The 16549-nt window shown below is 43.8% G+C and overlaps 1 protein-coding gene across 2 annotated transcripts in view; it reads right to left on the bottom strand.

The window, feature by feature from the left end:
* The window catches only part of DMRT1 (doublesex and mab-3 related transcription factor 1), a 92266-nt gene that overhangs the window by 1111 nt on the left and 74606 nt on the right, over positions 1–16549 (bottom strand). For both annotated transcript variants that reach the window (XM_027963916.3, XM_004004342.6), the window contains exon 5: positions 1–13. This exon is cut by the window's left edge and continues 1111 nt beyond it. In XM_027963916.3, the coding sequence (XP_027819717.1) occupies positions 1–13 (13 nt within the window). The remainder of the gene's footprint in view (positions 14–16549) is intronic.

The following is a 16549-nucleotide window of genomic DNA, read 5'->3' as shown; positions in this document are numbered from 1 at the left end:
GGTGGCGAGAATACTGGGAAATGGGGGGAGAGAGAGAGAGAGAGAGAGAGAGAGGGAGAAGAGCACATTAGAAGTGGCTAGTCTCTACAACCAGTAGGCAATTAGGTTCCAACAAAGAGAAAGGCACTCTGCAATTTCTGAGTTGGAAGTGTTTATACAGACACTCATTAAAATCTCTAACGCTTCTTTAGAATAAAAAATAGTACTTCTGCAGTATTATCTATGCAACTCTAGAGGTTAAGTTGGACGGCAGAGATTAAATTTTATGTTCATTAAAATGAAACGGGCTGCTCACCCCTCTTTAGGGACACTGTTTCCACCCTACACAGAGCCCCTTCCCTTTACCTAAAGGATGCTAATGGAACTGGAGCCTTGTCAAATGATCCGATTGATCAAAATCTCCCCAAGCAAGACCCCACCCACATACTCCACCATTTGATAGGTAACCCTAGTTTCTCAATATATAGCAAGTGAAAGAGACAGCTATGAGAACTTTCCTATTATTTCTCTTGGATGGGGGGAAATAAGCACTCCAGGGAGGGTCAGCATACATAACTTTTAAAAAATAAATAACAGTAAATGGGAAGGAAACTTTTTTACAACATAAAAAGTGAAAGAAATTGAATTATATAACACTAAAACAGTAGTCAGGTAAAGATTTTAACAGCAAACCTATAGAAAATATAGCCCCACAAGGAAACCGACATTAAATATGAAGGATGCAAAAGTAATAATGTGTTGAACAATTTTTGCAACCTTACAAGTCACAGTAGATACAAAATTTAAGCAAAAGGGTCTCTGACCTTCTTAACCTTATCTGAGCTTAGATCCACCCCCAGAACTCCCTTCCTGCCTAGTGTGAATGTAATTAAGGGGAAGCTGCAGTGGTAATTTCTCTCCTCATTAACTTCCTGATTGGTTTCAGCCTCAGGATTCTGCCGGGCAGTAGTTTGTCACCAATTCCAAATGGCCAATCGTTAATACTAATGTTTGTGTAACTAACTGCCAGCATCTGCCACGGCTTCTTGTACAACAATAATGGTGAAAGGGTACATTAGTGCTCCTGTGTTAATTCAGCTTGTGTTCATCAATAGGGAAATCTATGATGTAATTAGCAAAATGCATTGGGAGCTGAGTGCTGAAGTCATTTGTAGAGAACTAAATCATAGTAGAAGCTGTACTGGGTCCTGATGTGTTTGCCATCAATACTTATTATGTTTGGAATTTAATAAGGTATATTACCATGCTGAAAAGAGACCTTTTTACAAGAGAACACTATTTATGCTTGTTATGGGTTTGGAGAAGGTTTTGCTGCAGCTAGTGGAACCACACAGAAATAAAAGAACAGAGCTGGGATTTAAGAAGCAGATCTTTAACCACTCCACTGGACCAAATTATTTCAGAAAGTCCCATTCTTCTAATGTGACATATGGACAGACAGACAGATGGATAGTTGGAATAGCTACGTCAATATCCAGTTACATAAGGAATGATCTGAAAACTTAGTGAGTTAATAAATTTGAAAAACAAAGTAGGTTAACTTCCTGACAAGCAATTTACTTTTGATAATGAGAGTATTTGTTTAGATTTAGTAAATTAAATAAAAAGCAAGGGTACTAATCTGTAAGGTTTTTTTTTTTAAGGAGTACTTTACAGATGTCCACAAAACTGTCCACATGCATATATAAATACATAATAGCAACCAAAAGAACTTGGAACTTAAGAAACCTGAAGCTTTCTTTTCCTTTCTTGTTTTGCTATTCATAAAGGCTTCTTACTAAATTTGAACTGTTATATGGATTTAAATTTCCATGCAAATCCAGGATAATCTCTGAATTGTTTTACATGCCCAAGGATGCTGTATCCACAGACAGCAGACTTTGCTCCGACATCCTGTCACTACACCCAGCCCTGGAGAGCCAGCTAAGGGTCAAGCAGAGTCTGTGAGTTAACCTGCCCACCCCCATCCTCACCTCAAGCCAGTAACAGAAGGTCCTCTGTATATGCAATAGGGAAGGGAATGAATGTTCTCTGACTACTTCTTGTGTGTCACCTACTTCAATGAGTATGTAAACTTAACCCTTAAACCACCCACTGAGAGAACTAGTCTGCCATGTTATGAAGGGGACCCTGTGGAAGCTGCCATGGGCAGTGCAACCCTGGTCAGCCCCACCTGGTCAGCTTGTGACCAGTCACGCTGGTCAGCTTGTTCTCACCCACGCACTAGCCCACCCTTGGGTGCCATATTTAGTCAGTGGCCACTGAAACTTCCTAATGTCTGTGTGAATTTGAGGAGGCAAAACAACTGACCCTTGTCAACTTGATTCAGAGGCTATAAAGGAACAGGTGAGCATTCTCCAGACAAGTTCTGAGCCCTGAGATTGCCTTCCCCTACAGGTAACAACAGCTCACCTAGCCTCCCACACCCTGACGCCCCCATTCAGCTGACTTGGGACTGGAAAAGGGAAGGGTGGGAATTCTGCAAAAGAAAGGGATCTGGGGATAGCCCCCTTTCACTCTCACTTGCCTTGTGGATATTTTCTTGGAAAGTATTCCTCTGACCTGGGGCTGTGAACATGTGCAGAGTGTGTCTCCTGTATAGACCAGGGAGGCTCCAAGCCTACTTACTGCACGGCTGCACTCCAGAGAAGATGCGAATAAATGAACTCAACCTGTTTTGGGAAATGTCTTTATTTTTAAAACTTTTCTCCTCTCAAACTTTAAATCCATGTTCATTTTACTCTTGTTGAAAGGCTTAGCACTGTCTTTCAATGTTGAAGTTAAGGATAGTATCTGTTTAACTCATTTTGTATAGCACCTCATAAAAGTAGTTCCAAGTGCATCAAAGATTTATTAATTATTTACCTTAGTGACTAATTTCCAAAATTTATTTTACTATTACCCTTAAATATAGTCCCTCAGGTACCCTCTTCATTTAAATGCCGCTTCATTAAACTTCACAGGGGCAAAGAACAATTGATCATTTTAAATCACTTTATACCAATTAAAAATTTAAAAGCCAAAATTCTCTTTTTGTGTGTGTTGACTCTAATGAGCCCTAAAGGCAGCTAATTTCAATTTAAAAGGTTCCTCAATATTATTTTGTAAAAATGCTAATGCCTAGTGTCTATGTGACTGTGGGGAAAGATATTCGGTTGGTAGCACTAGAAATTGGTTCAATCTTTCTGGACAGCAATCTAGTGACATGTAATAAGAACCATAAAACTGTTCATACCCTCTGACCTGGTAATTCCACTCTGGGGAATAAACCCAAAGAAAGAATAATTTGCTGGAGATGCTCAACACACCACTATTTGCATGAGTGAAGATGGGAGTGCTTTGCTCTGGTGGTGGGGGTGGGGATGGGAACAGGAAGCTCTCTCAAGCAATAGACAAATCAGGACTGCGCTACTCTGTAATCATCAGTGGGCTCCCAGCATTTACAGAAATGGAAGAAATGACTTCTGGAGGCCAAAGTGGAGACTGAAAAGTAAGGAAACGGGCAAAGTGCCCATCTGATCTTTTTTTCATGTTACAATGAAAGGTGGGTAAACCTCTGAGGCTGACCCTGCTTTGAACTAGCAAGCCTAGTATCTGTTTTCTCTCAAGTAGCCTATTCATCTACAGAAGCTAAACGGTCTTTCTTTATTACTTCAAAACAAACCTTACACATAATCACTTGCATCAATTCTGAGGGGGAAAGAAACAGATGATTTCCGTGATGTCATCTAATCACAGATATTCTTCTTGGAACATATTATAGACTATCCCCCCAAACCCACCTCTCTATAACAAAACCGAGTCTAACTGCTAAATCTTTTGACATTGCAAAGACCCTTGACTTTTAACTTGAATGATCTGCTGGGAGTCAGTGGACTGGAATGAATAATTCTCTTCCATCAAGGTGAAAAAATAGGATATTAATGCTTGAGAAAAAAAACTGTTCTTTCTCTATATGCTAAATACTAGTAAGCTCCCAGTAAGAAACCATTTTAAAAATAAAAATGCAAGTGGTATTCTTCAACTATTAGCAACTCTTCACCTAGATGCTGACAGAAAAAAAACAAAAGTGCTGGCCTCTTTGGTTTCCTCAAGTTTGCAGGCCTAAGAGGCTGATGAAAAGCTGATGAAAATGTCTTCAACAACGAATTCTTCCACTTCATGATAACCATGGTGTTTGGAAATAAAATCATGTCCAATCAATACCACTTAGCAGACATTTCATGTTTCACAAGAGGACTCTATTCCAGAGTAGAACTGCTGCCCTTCTCACTAACATTTAAAATAATTAGGATTATCTTAGCTGTCCAAAGCTTGGCAGGTTCAGCTTGTACTTTCAAACAGCATTAATTCTTGGCACTCAGAACAAGGGATAAAAGGTAAAGATATGAATAGAGATCTTTATTCCACCTGATCTATCAAGGATTAGCTCATTCTTTTCCAGTCCATGCCTGCACGCTAGTGAAGAGGAAGGCTAAGCTGTAACTGATGTAATTAGAAACCACAAGCTGAGAATAAAATAGCCCTTTATTAATCTCCCCCATTTACTATAAACTTACTAAAAAAAATCATAATTGTAGAAACAATTAAATGTGTTTTTTTTTCCCCCCTAACTGTGTGTAATCAAAGAGTAGTGAGTGGCTATAGAGAGGGTGTTTTTAAGATGACCCTTTCTCTGAAAACATCATCGTAACTGTCCGTTAAAATCTAGCAGTGTCGAGAGGGGCCAGCTGGCCACTGTGCACACTGCAGAGAGAAATCAAGCATCATAAAGGAAGCTCTGGTGAGTGACCGAGGTGCATGGCCGCTGCTTCTCCTGGGTCCTGCTACCTACCACACTGCCCTGGCAAGCTCTTGAGAAAGCCATCTTTACAAATAAGGGAACTGATAACAGAAAGCACATATTTAACTATTATCAACACAGCCCCTTACCAGCTACAGAGTTCAGCTGAAATGCTCTGATTCTGTCTGTAAGTGAAAGTTGCTCAGTCGTATCCGACTCTTTGCAACCCCATGGACTATACAGTCCATGAATTCTCCAGGCCAGAATACTGGAGTGGGTAGCCTTTCCCTTCTCCGGGGAATCTTCCCAACCCAGGGATCGAACTCAGGTCTCCCACATCTCTGGTCCAGGGGGATCTGGCAAAGGAGGGCAGCCCATCTGCAGTGGGGGCAGGGGAGGAAGGCCTGGGCCAGAGACAGTTCTGCCTGGGTTCCAGGTGAGCTGGATGGCTGAACCACACCCCTCTCTGTTCCCTTTTTGTATGCTACCTTACAGACAAAAAAAAGGAGAAGAGAAGGGATGTGTTTCAGCCATCCAGCTCACCTGGGACCAGGCAGAACAGTCTCCGGCCCAGGCATTTCTCCCCTGCCCCCACTGCTGGGCTCCTTTGCAAGATCCCCCTGGACCAGTGTGGCAGCTGCCAGGACCCCACACTCCCCAGTTTATTTCACAGAGGGGTCACCAAACCTACTTGAGTCTGAAACCAAGCCCGTAAACAAGCGACATGTCTGTGCCAGTGGCCCTGCCTGAGAGGGACTCACCCTCTAAGCACCTCCTCAGTCGTCACCTCCCCAGAAACCTCTTGCCCATGGCTGTGGTGACGCTCCTGGCTGCTCCCTCACCCCAAAAGTGGCCCCGTGAATCGTGGAGACTCTTCTCTCACTGACATTTCTTCCTGTGAGAGGTTAACTCATTATGGCTGGCGCAGCGGACATGTCTCATCCAGGGAGAAAGTACCTGGGTGACACAAATGGTCCAAAGATTCAAAGATGCTCTAATTCACTGCGTTTTAACCAAAATATGCTCAGTTTCAAAACCTAAACATAGTATGGCTTCTTCTTGCCCTTCATGACAACATTCTAAGGTAACTCCTCACACAGGCTAATTTTGCTCTCTTTTCCTCATCACTGAAATAAACCCAACTTTGATGAAACTTCAGTTTCCCCATCTCCAAGATGAGGCTAACGGCAGGCCACTGTGATAATGACTGAGCGCACGGGGGTTTCCTTACTTCCTTCGTCTGCAGTCTCAGTCTCTCCACACTAGATGACTCTTGCTTTTGAAGGAGCCACAATCCAATCAGGATTTAGTACAAGGTCTATTTCCTCCAGGCCACACTTAAGAGAGAGCTCTTAAGAGAGGTCCCTTGAGAGAGCCAGGAACCAGGGATACACAGCTGCTTCATTTGGGGCCTACATGAAAGCCGGAGCCAAATCCAGGAGACACACAGCCTGGTCCTCCTTTATCCAACAGGTCCCTCATGACGTAAGTTCTGCCTTTTTCATTCTTAGAGCAGGGGTAAGAAGACAGCTGGTGTCAAATTAAAATCAAGCAGCAGAATGCCTGTGGACATGCTAAACCATACCAAAACAGTGTCGTTATTTATTCATCAAGTGAACCATCCCTTCAGACAGCAGTATTTGAAGCAGAAAGTCTTCTTTCTGAGCTTACATTTGTCCTAAAAGATGAAAACCCTGGAAAGTACTAGGCACAGCCATCAGTGCCCCAGAAGAAGTAGAGTTCTCACTGCCCCTCATCGACAACTGCTGGGAACCTGGAGCCCTGACCGGACAAGGCCTGCCAGGGACCAAGAGCTTACCCTCAGTCACAGGCAGTACAGCAGGGCCGGGGGACGTGTGCCGGCTTGGGAGAAGGACCATCACTTACTAACTGAAAACCTGGGCCAAGCGCCTTACCCTCTCTGTGCCTCTGTCTCATTTGTAAAATGGGGACAGACTAAACACTTAGGATGGTTCTACACCAAACAACGCTGGGGCTCCATGAGGCCCACGTCACCACTCTGCACAGCTGTACCATTTAGCCATCCACACATGTGGCCCGCAGACGGCAGCACCTCAGCACTGGCTGCAGGCCAAATTAAGCCCTATTCCTGGTATCACTGCTCCGCCCTTATCCTCCCCTCGGCTGACCCTTCTACACCCACCCGCCCTGCTCAGTCTTCCTTGAGAGCTTGTCAGTTCCGGTCCAGCTTCTCCTCTCTGAGGAAGCAGACTATTTCCCTGGCACAGACGTACACTGAAAAGGGCAGGAAGGCTGAGGGGGTCCTGCTCCCGGGCCCAGTCCTATTCATTCCAGAGGATCTGTTAGGCTGGGCTCAGCCCAGCTCCCAACGGTGGCCCCCTGAGAACCAGCATGGAAAGACCACGAGCTCTGCCATCAGAGATAGCACCTCAGTAAACATTGCTGAGCCTCAATTTTTCATTGTAAAAGGAGGGTAACAGTGTATCTCAGAAAGTTGCTTTGAGGATCAAAGAGATGATAAATGACAAAATCATTTGTAAATGTGAAGGCTCCTTGCTCTGGCATCAGTCTGTGTACTTCCCTAAAGGAGTATGATTCAGTCTCCATCCTCCACTGCCTAAGACAGGACCAGGAAATTAGTAAGATTTTTATTAAACATCGGGTGGGAAAGAAAAAAGAAAGAAATAGTGTTAACATAACTCAAACCTCCCTAAATGTTTTCAGACAAGTTGCAGTTTCAATGTTCAGAGAAGGATGACTTTTACTTTATTAAGTAAAATGAAGTACTTATTCATTCATCCTTCTTTGCACACCAGAAGGCTGAAAGTGAGATGAATTCCAACTGAAACCTGAGCCTGTTATTTTGTGTTTTCCGGGGACTTCAGGTACACATTTCCTGAGGCTGGGCCAACAGGGAAGGAGACTTGACTGAACCAAGAGCAGGGGCAGCAGCCAGGGGAACCACCTCAAGGCAAGGGAAAAGTCTATGAGGCAAAACCCTGAAACCTGCTAAACTGAAATTCAGCCAAGAACAAGTACAGTGTACTACTTAGCCCAGAGCAGTGCACCCAGGAGGTGTGTAACGATGGATGAGTGAGTGAGAAAGACCATGGAATTTGGTCTTCACAAGGCATGCTGCCACCATAAAACAGTGCCAACAACCCACACTGGCAGAGAGTGCCTCAAGTCTAAAAACAGTTTTGAAGATTTTACAGGACAAAGGCTGTATTTGCTGGAAAGACTCTAGGCACCGAGGTAGAGAAAAGCTGCACCAAACACCCTGAGGCGTGATCTCAGCCAAGAACCTGGCTCTCGGTAAGCCAGGACCTGATCCTTGGGGGCTCAGAAATGCCTAGTCCACAGAAGACGGGGGCCACGACTGGGGTTCATTCGAGCAACTGCATTTGAAAACAGAGTTTAAATATGTGTGTGATCTTCTCAGGAACCAAGGCAGACCAGACTAAAAAAGCCTCCACAAGTCATCTCTGGAGATTTCCCATTTGATTCTGGGAAAGCTGTTCACTCTGATACAAAGGGCATCAAACCCACAAAGGAGGCTGCGGCATTTGCCAGCCTAGAAACGAGGTCGGCTCTGTCCAGATATTTTGTAACAAGAGACATTTCTAAAGTAGCTTTGCTGAGAGCTTCCTTCACACTGACAAGAAAGAATCTCAGGTGTTTTCAACCTTAAAAGGTAATAGATGATAGAAAACTCAACCTTGACGGAACTCCTGTTAAGACTAAGAAACAGGATGAAGTTTTGGAGTCAACACCACAGCCAGGAGAGCCAGGCAGAAGATGAGACGGGTTTCCGGCTAGTCCACCAGCCTGGGGTCAGCCTTTCCCTGTGGGATCACAGGGTCTTCGATAAAGCATGTTGTTACAAAACATGCAAGGTTTGGTTGTATGGCTTTTAGGAACACTTTCATTTTAAAATATCTGGATACTTTGTGATTAAATGAATAGAGGAGAAAGTTCATGAGCCATTTCTCAAGTAGAACTCTGCAGCTTATAATCTGAAAATACTCTTTTCCAAATGACAGGCTAGTAGCAGGATAGAAGACAATGTCCAGTAAATACCTTCTTAAAAACAACAACAAATGCAAAACTTCATCAGCATTGGCTATTAACACTACGCCAGCTTTTCCTTCCTCTTTCTAACTATAGCATTATAGGAAATTTAAGATGAGTAATTAATACTTTTCTCTGATACAGAAGGAGGAAGCAAACATAAGGACGCACTTAAAACATACACCAGATGAAATCAATCAGGATAGAAAATTCCAGGCATTTCCAGACAGGAGGACACATGCCTACTCAGTCACACAGGTTATTTTACCTCCTAAATAAAACACAGCCACCATGGATGGATAAGGTAGTTCAGATTACAGGCTGAAGAAAACACTCTTTCAGAAAGGTTTGTGCTAAGGGTGAAGAGAAATAAGAAAATATTAATAGTACAAGCTATGCTTCTCCTCGAGAGTATTGACAGACTTTGCATAAGACTGCAGTTGCTTTAAAACAAGTTCATGTATGTCCTTCTTGAAACACTTTCCTGTTCGTTTTAAATGCCTGTCAATTAGACCAAGAAATGACTTCACCTCCTCAAGAGGTTTGATGTGTGAGTGATACAAAGCATTCAGGGAATGTGACTGCACCTTCCCTTCTCCGGTGCTTTATGATATTTTTGTTTCAGGAGAGAAGAACTCACATTTTGAGAAGTATTTTACTTTGCTTTCAAAGAAAAGATTTTCCTTTTCCCCCTAACCACATCCTTTCTGAAGCCAAACTTGACTATTGCCTTTTTTTCAGGGACTTCTCAGACTAACCCACGATCTCTGTTGGGGGAGAAGCTTCACTTGTGGCCTGCTGGCCCTGGTCAACCAAGCTCAACTCTGAACCAAGCGAAGGAACTAAAGGCCGGCAGGTACTAACCAAAGTGTAAGACAACTTTTATTTAATTCTCCCTCTCACTGGCCAAAAAACTGGTCTTCTTTCAGGATTTTGTTTTCTGTTTATGAAAAGTATTTTTATTGTGCTAAAATACACAAACCATAAAACTCTACCATTTTAACCACTTTTAAGTGTACAGTTCAGTGGTATTAACTGTATTCACACTGTTGTACAACCAGCATCGCCCTGCCACCTCCAGAACTCTGTCACCTTTCCAAACTGAAACCCGGTAATCATTACACAAAAGTTCCACAGTGCTTCTGCCCAGTCCCTGGTCCACCTGATATCTTCCAGCTCTCTATCTGACTATTCTAGATATCTAAGTGCAATCACAGTGTTTGTCTTTTTGTTCCTAGCTTATTAAACGGAACATAATGTCTCCAAGGTTCATCCATGGTGTAGCATGGGGCACTATTTCTCTCCTTCTACTGGCTGAATAACATTGCAGCCCATGTACACGAACGGGATGAGCAACCATACTGTGTTTCCCTGAGCATTTCTCAGGGATACTGGACTGCGTCTGCCTTCTGGCTCGTGGATAACACTGGTATGAGCACTGTGTGTGTGCTCAGTCGTGTCTGACTCTGCAATCCTACAGGCTGTAGCCCACCAGGTTCCTGTCCACGGGATTTTCCTGGCAAGAACACTGGAGTGGGTTACCAGGAAATCTTCCCAACCCAGGGACGGAACCCGTGTCTCCTGCATTGGCAGGTGGATTTATCATCATTGTGCCACCTGGGAAACTGATGTTCAAATATCCGCTCAAGTCCCTCTCTTCACTTTGTTTGTATATATACCCAGAACTGGAATGGCTGGACCACATGTTAATTCTGTTTTTAAGTTTTTGAGGAACCACCAGACAGCTATCCACAGCAGGGGCCCCATCTAGCAATGTATACAAGGGTTCCAATTCTCCACATCTTCAACAACATTTTGATATTTTCTTTCTTTCTAAAATAATAGTCATCTGAATGGGTGTAAAGTATAGGATTTTATTTTTTTATCCTTTTATATTAATTAATCCTTTACTCTGTTTCTTCCTCTCTTTCCAATCCTGACCTACCACCCAGTCTTTGTTTATGATCACTGCCCACTATTCACTGGGTTATGCCTAGCAAACTGGTGGCTGCTTCATCCCCAGAAACACTTTCTCAAGGTCCCCCATAGCCCGCTGGTCCCCAAAGCCAATGGCTGGTTTCCCTCTTGGCCCAGGAGCACTGACAGCTGACATGTCCTCTCCCTGCCACCCACCTCAGCTCTCCTCCAGGCTTTCTCCCCACTGAGCATCCTCCTCTCCAAGCCCAACCCTACATACAGACTCTCCAAACTACTCCACTTGGTCCTCTTATCCACACAAGCTTTAAATATCCCTTCCTTGCAAATGACTTCACACTTCCTATCTCTTGCCCATATTTCTCACTCAGAACTACTTCTGTATTAAAAATATTGTCTGAACATCTCTGCCTGGATTAGCTTCCTGCCATGTAAACTCACCTGTTTAGAACTGAAGCCACTGAAGCCACCATCTTATCCTCTGTTGGGTCCTGAGCCGGCACACATCACTTGCAGGTCAGGTCCTATCTCAGAACCACCCCCATCCACCTAAGCCACTGCTCGGCCCCGCTGTCCTGAACTGCACGGAGCCCTCCCGCCATCTCCCTCCGTTCCAGTCACCCTCACCTGCAGGCATCTCTTTGCCCTGTCCACTCTTCTCTACTTCATTTTAATCTACCTGGGATGGCCAGTTTCTTATTCTTTCAGAAGCATGTCTCTTACCAGATGTTTTTTCCTAGATAAACACACTGGGAAGCTTCTGAAAAACTCCAAACTCACTGGCCTGGCATTTGGGGAGCAATCTGATTTCTCACTTCTCCCTGCAGGTAAGCCATGTTTCAGAGTCGGCCCTGCTCTCAATCCTTGCAGAGCTGGGTTCCCCACCTCAGATACTGAGCTCACATGGCCCCCACCACCTCCCCAGTCTCCACAGGTCAAAAGCCAATCTTCCCCGATCTCTCTGCACAGAAACAACTCCCTCCCCTAACACCCAGCATGTGCTGTCTGGACCTCATTTGTGTCCATCGCTTTCACCTTCCTATCACTTTCCCACCACTGACCTAACTCCCCCAAAAGAACAGGGAAGGATCCACATCATATTTGTGGTCAAAGCCCTTTGATAGTCACCAGGTAAAAAGCTTTACCCCAGATCAGTACTTAACAGTGCTGAGGAATGAAAGTCTCACTGGCCAAAGTCAGCTCATCTGTTTCCTAGACCCGAACCGTCATAGCCAGCATGCCAGATGAGTCTGCATGGAAAGAACTGTGGGGAGGCAGCTACAGTGAGAAGAGAGAAGTGACAGGTGCCAGCCCACATCAAGGAAGACGTGAGAGAAACTCAAAAGCAGGTGCGGAAGCAGGAGAGCTGGGAGTAACAACAATAGAGCTCTGTGGCAATGAACCTGACCCCTCATGAAAGATTCAGCATCCTGAAGGTGAGAAAGAAGAGAATTTATTTGGTAAAAGTCCCTGTCATCAAAGGTTGAGAGGCAGAGAACTTTGGCAATCACAGGAGAAGTTATCAGTTGTTTGGAAAGTTCATTTATGCAAAACAGATCGTTTCTCAGTGATGGTGAGTTAATGTGACATTGTGAATCTACTCCTAAAGCCAGTCCTTGGACGGATGTAATTTCACTCTGGACACTAAGGACAGAAGCTGGAAGACTGAAAGGTATATAGACATTTTATTTCCTCCATAACAAAAGAAGCTTATAAAAACTACTACCTTAAAAATACATAATATGGTGCCACTGGATAGATTTTGCATAGATTGCTTTCATTATTGTTGAGTGATTGATGACTGAAGACGTGAGAACACAATAAAAAAGCTTGACTCAACAAACTGATGCAGAACTCTGGCTCCAACAGTAAGCCAATCCACATTCTTCCCAAGCATACCTGCAACATTAATACAAAATGACCATGTACTGATCTACAAAGCCAAGTCTCCACAAATTTCAAAGATGTATATCTTTCAAACTTTCAAAGTCTTGGAGATTTAAGCCTGCAGTCTATCAGAGTAACTACTAAGAAAAAAAAAAACCTTTCAGCTTTAAAAAATGATAAGGAAGAATATAAATTTCACTGACTCTGACTAACCAACAGGCCAGCATTTGGCCACAAAATAATTGATTTCACCCTTAATGCTACTGTTGAAGTATTTAAGTGCCTGGGCACTCACTCCAACCCACACACTCCTCCTCGATCCCACATTCCAGTAGATCAGGTATTTTCACACTTGGTTCATCTTCAGTGGAGACTGTAATTAAATCTTTAATTTGAAAACAAGAGCGGAAGTCCAGCACTCAGTGCATTATTGGCTGCCCTCAAAGCTTAGAGCAAAAAGCAATCAAATAACAAATGGTGACCTCAGCTCCTTCAAGCTCAAGGTACCAGCTTCAAGGTGCAAGCTTCAAGGTACCAGCTCATCACGAAACTGACCAATTTACATGTGGAAATACCTTCCACAGTTATCTGCAAGCTTCCTGGGGATCAGAAACATTATTTAAATTATGCAAACTGTCAAGTTTATGTGCTGCCTAGCCTTTTGATTACACCATAATTTTTAAAGCATAAATTTCAGAACACGCTTTATTTCATATTCAAGGTATAGGAAGAAAGCTCTCAGGGAGCTGAGTACTCAGGAACACAGTGGCTACTGCTGGTCCTCTTTATGTTTTCATCTACCTCCAGAACTAGCTAACACTCTTCTTAAGCATTTTAAAGGCAGTGTGGTGCTAACCGGTTATTTAATTCATGGAATATTTACTGAGCATCTGCTCTGTGCTATAGCCATGAATAAAACAAGTCTCTGTTCTCATAAGAAAAAAACAGGGACACCTGTAATCAGAGACACTTGGGACCAGGTTCTGCTGGGTCACTTACTAGTCATGTGCCTATGGGTAATAATATAACACTCTGAGCCTCAATTCTGGACATTAATTAACATTAAAGGCTGTAGTAATTAAAACTAAAATATATTCAATCGACACTATTCCTTTCTCTGCCTGTTGTCCCTTTCCATAAGGGAGCAGTTAATCAGTAAGTGCTTCACAGGTACTGCAGGGACCATGTGAAGCAAAATCAGGACGAAGGTAAATTTTCTCTCAATTATGTTTTCCCCTGATCCTTTGTGCCTCCCTCACCTCTGAGCACTTTTTATTTTCTGTTCTTAGGTATCCGGTGCTCCCTGACCCTCTCCCCCTGGTCTCTCCTTGGCCGACTGACACCCAACACCTCCCCCAACCCCCTCCAGACACAATTCTATTCTCTCAATTTACTCCTTGGGGCTCTTGATGAAAGGCAAATGGCTAAACTAATTCACCCAAGAGCTGAACTCAGACTTCAGGCCCCAGCTCCTGTTGGTATTCTCATTTCAAGGAGGTGGCTTCTAGACACTGCAGAGATGTCACCTTTTGGGGCAGAGCAAATTTCTAAAGTGTTGCCTATACCGCTCAGCATACAAAAGGTACTACCATTATGTGGGAGAATTCCACAATTTTACTTTTCCTATGTCAGGCTTCCACAATTTACAGAAAAGACGTATTCTTGCTGAGTAAGGTTCTGGACCCACATTGGTCTGAGTCCCCACCCTATAATGAACTCACAGCCTTTCAAAGCATCTACCCATAAGAGAATCTCAAGCTAATAATCAGCTTCCCCTTCACTTGGTCTCCAGGAACTTAATTAGAATGGAATCCTGTGGCTAACCAGAAAATAACTGGTATTTAAAGAACTGACTTTACAAGACGATTATTTTTGGCTAACAGTAAGTCTCGTTTTCTAGTGCTTCAATGAGGCTCCAGAATTGTTCATGTTGGAGGAGAGGATAAAATGAACTTTTAATTATTTTCATTAGGAAATAATGCTAGTTGTAACACTGAACCAGATAAAACTGAAAGGAAAGAAAAATATACAAATATTAGCATTAGCTAATGAGTTAGTTTGGTAGTTAAGGGAGAAATTTTTTATAATGCTAAACCAAGGTCATCCATTTATTTAAAAAGTCCTTAGAACCTTCTGTGAAAAAGCAAAAATTATCAGCTGCCACAGGCTCTAATTTGCTTTAATAAACACAGATTGTTTTTATAATAATAAAAAGTGATATGAAAAGACAAAAAGCAAAGATAAAAGGAAATCAAAGAAAACAGAGGCCACTGCTGGGAGCATGGCTCTTTGCTTTCACTGTAGGAGTGAACTGCTTTCTCTAATGAGCACAGGCTGGCGGATGCTGGGGCGATGAAACAGGACTCCGGAGGAAGGCTGGACTACCAGCCCCAGGCAGGAGCTGCTAAGTGCTGACTTAGGTGAGATGAGGTTCAGCCCACATTATTTATTAGCATAATTATTAATAATCATCGCCATCATTCACTGAGCCCCCTATCACGTTGCAGGCACTGTGCTTTACTTACCATCTTCAAAAAAACCCTTTGGGGAGGTGGTATTAACATCCTCATTTGACAGATTATAAACACTGAGGCTCAGAAAGGGTGATTAACATCCAAGGTCACACAAGTGCTGAGAGTCAGGGCCAGATTCTGCACTCAGGACTTGAACCTGGGTCTGTCCACCACGAGGCCACAGTCTGACAGGTTTGCTGGTTTGATTTTTCACGCAGCCCACTCTGCTGACATGACCCAGAGAGCCAGGAGCTCTCCTCTTCGCATTCACAAAGCTGCTGCCCAAGCTCCCCTCCAGAAAGCCAAGATTTCGCTGAAAAAGACAGCTTTAAACCCCAAGCATCACCTGAGTTGCACATCTGCCTTTTGCAAATGAACCCAGAAAAGCAGCTACCTAGTGGATCCTGGTGCCCACATCTTTCAAATCTACATTCCACCAAAAGAGGCTTCAGGGATCCAACATGTGACTCGGTGAAGTCAATGATTGGAGAAAGGTATCCATCTGCTGCCTATCAGATTCCAGGTACTTCAGACAGTATAATGGGTGTCACTGGGCAGAACCCTATATTCTCTTCAGAACTGACCCCCTGTTGAAGAACGTTCTGAGCCCCAAAACAGCAGAGCACATAGGAGGGGTGAGCAGGGAGGCTGCCAGGGGCTGTGGAGGAGATGCTGACCCCTACCCAGAGTCCCGAGCCCCTGGCAGGAGAGTCGGATATGGAACCATAGGATCTGGGAATGTGAGGGCAATCAGATACCGAGGCAGCAAAAAAAAATGTGGTATCAAAAAAGTTCAGTCGTGTCCCACAAAAAGGGGTCTGATTTTTTCCAGTTACATGGGCCTGAGAAGAAGAGAGTAGAGGGGCACAGGAGCCCCCCCCTAAAGCAGAAGTGATGCTTTCCTTCATCTAATATAATGATGACGTGTTCTGCAGAGGCCACGTCTGGTGGAGGAAATGGGGGGTGGGCATCAAAGTGGACCCATCCCACAGGCCTCACCAACCACAAATGGACACAAGACAAGAGGGCGGACTTCCCGGCTGACCTGTGCAGGTGAGCTTTCAGAGTGTTAAGTAATTACCCAATTCCACCTCCTGTGACTTTCCATGAAAGCAGGATGGAGACAATAAAAAATGAACCAGTCAACCCAGCAAGCTCCCATACCTCCCGGTCAGCAGTATCAAGGGCTCCGGATACATCTAACAGAAATGCCGTGGGGCCTGACCAAGGCCACCGGCAGGCAAACCTATCCATCAGCAAGGCTAACACAGTCCAGTTCAGACTCAAATCTAAAACCAGAGCGTTGGGGGACAGCTTGCAGTTAACACATTCTTGGATTCTACAGAATTTGTCTCTAAGACCACACTGTCCCTTAGGC

Source organism: Ovis aries, chromosome 2 (assembly GCF_016772045.2).
Source record: "Ovis aries strain OAR_USU_Benz2616 breed Rambouillet chromosome 2, ARS-UI_Ramb_v3.0, whole genome shotgun sequence".
NCBI lineage: Eukaryota > Metazoa > Chordata > Mammalia > Artiodactyla > Bovidae > Ovis > Ovis aries.
The sequence above is the reverse complement of the archived record's forward strand: the minus strand, read 5'-3'. Positions and strand labels throughout refer to the sequence as shown.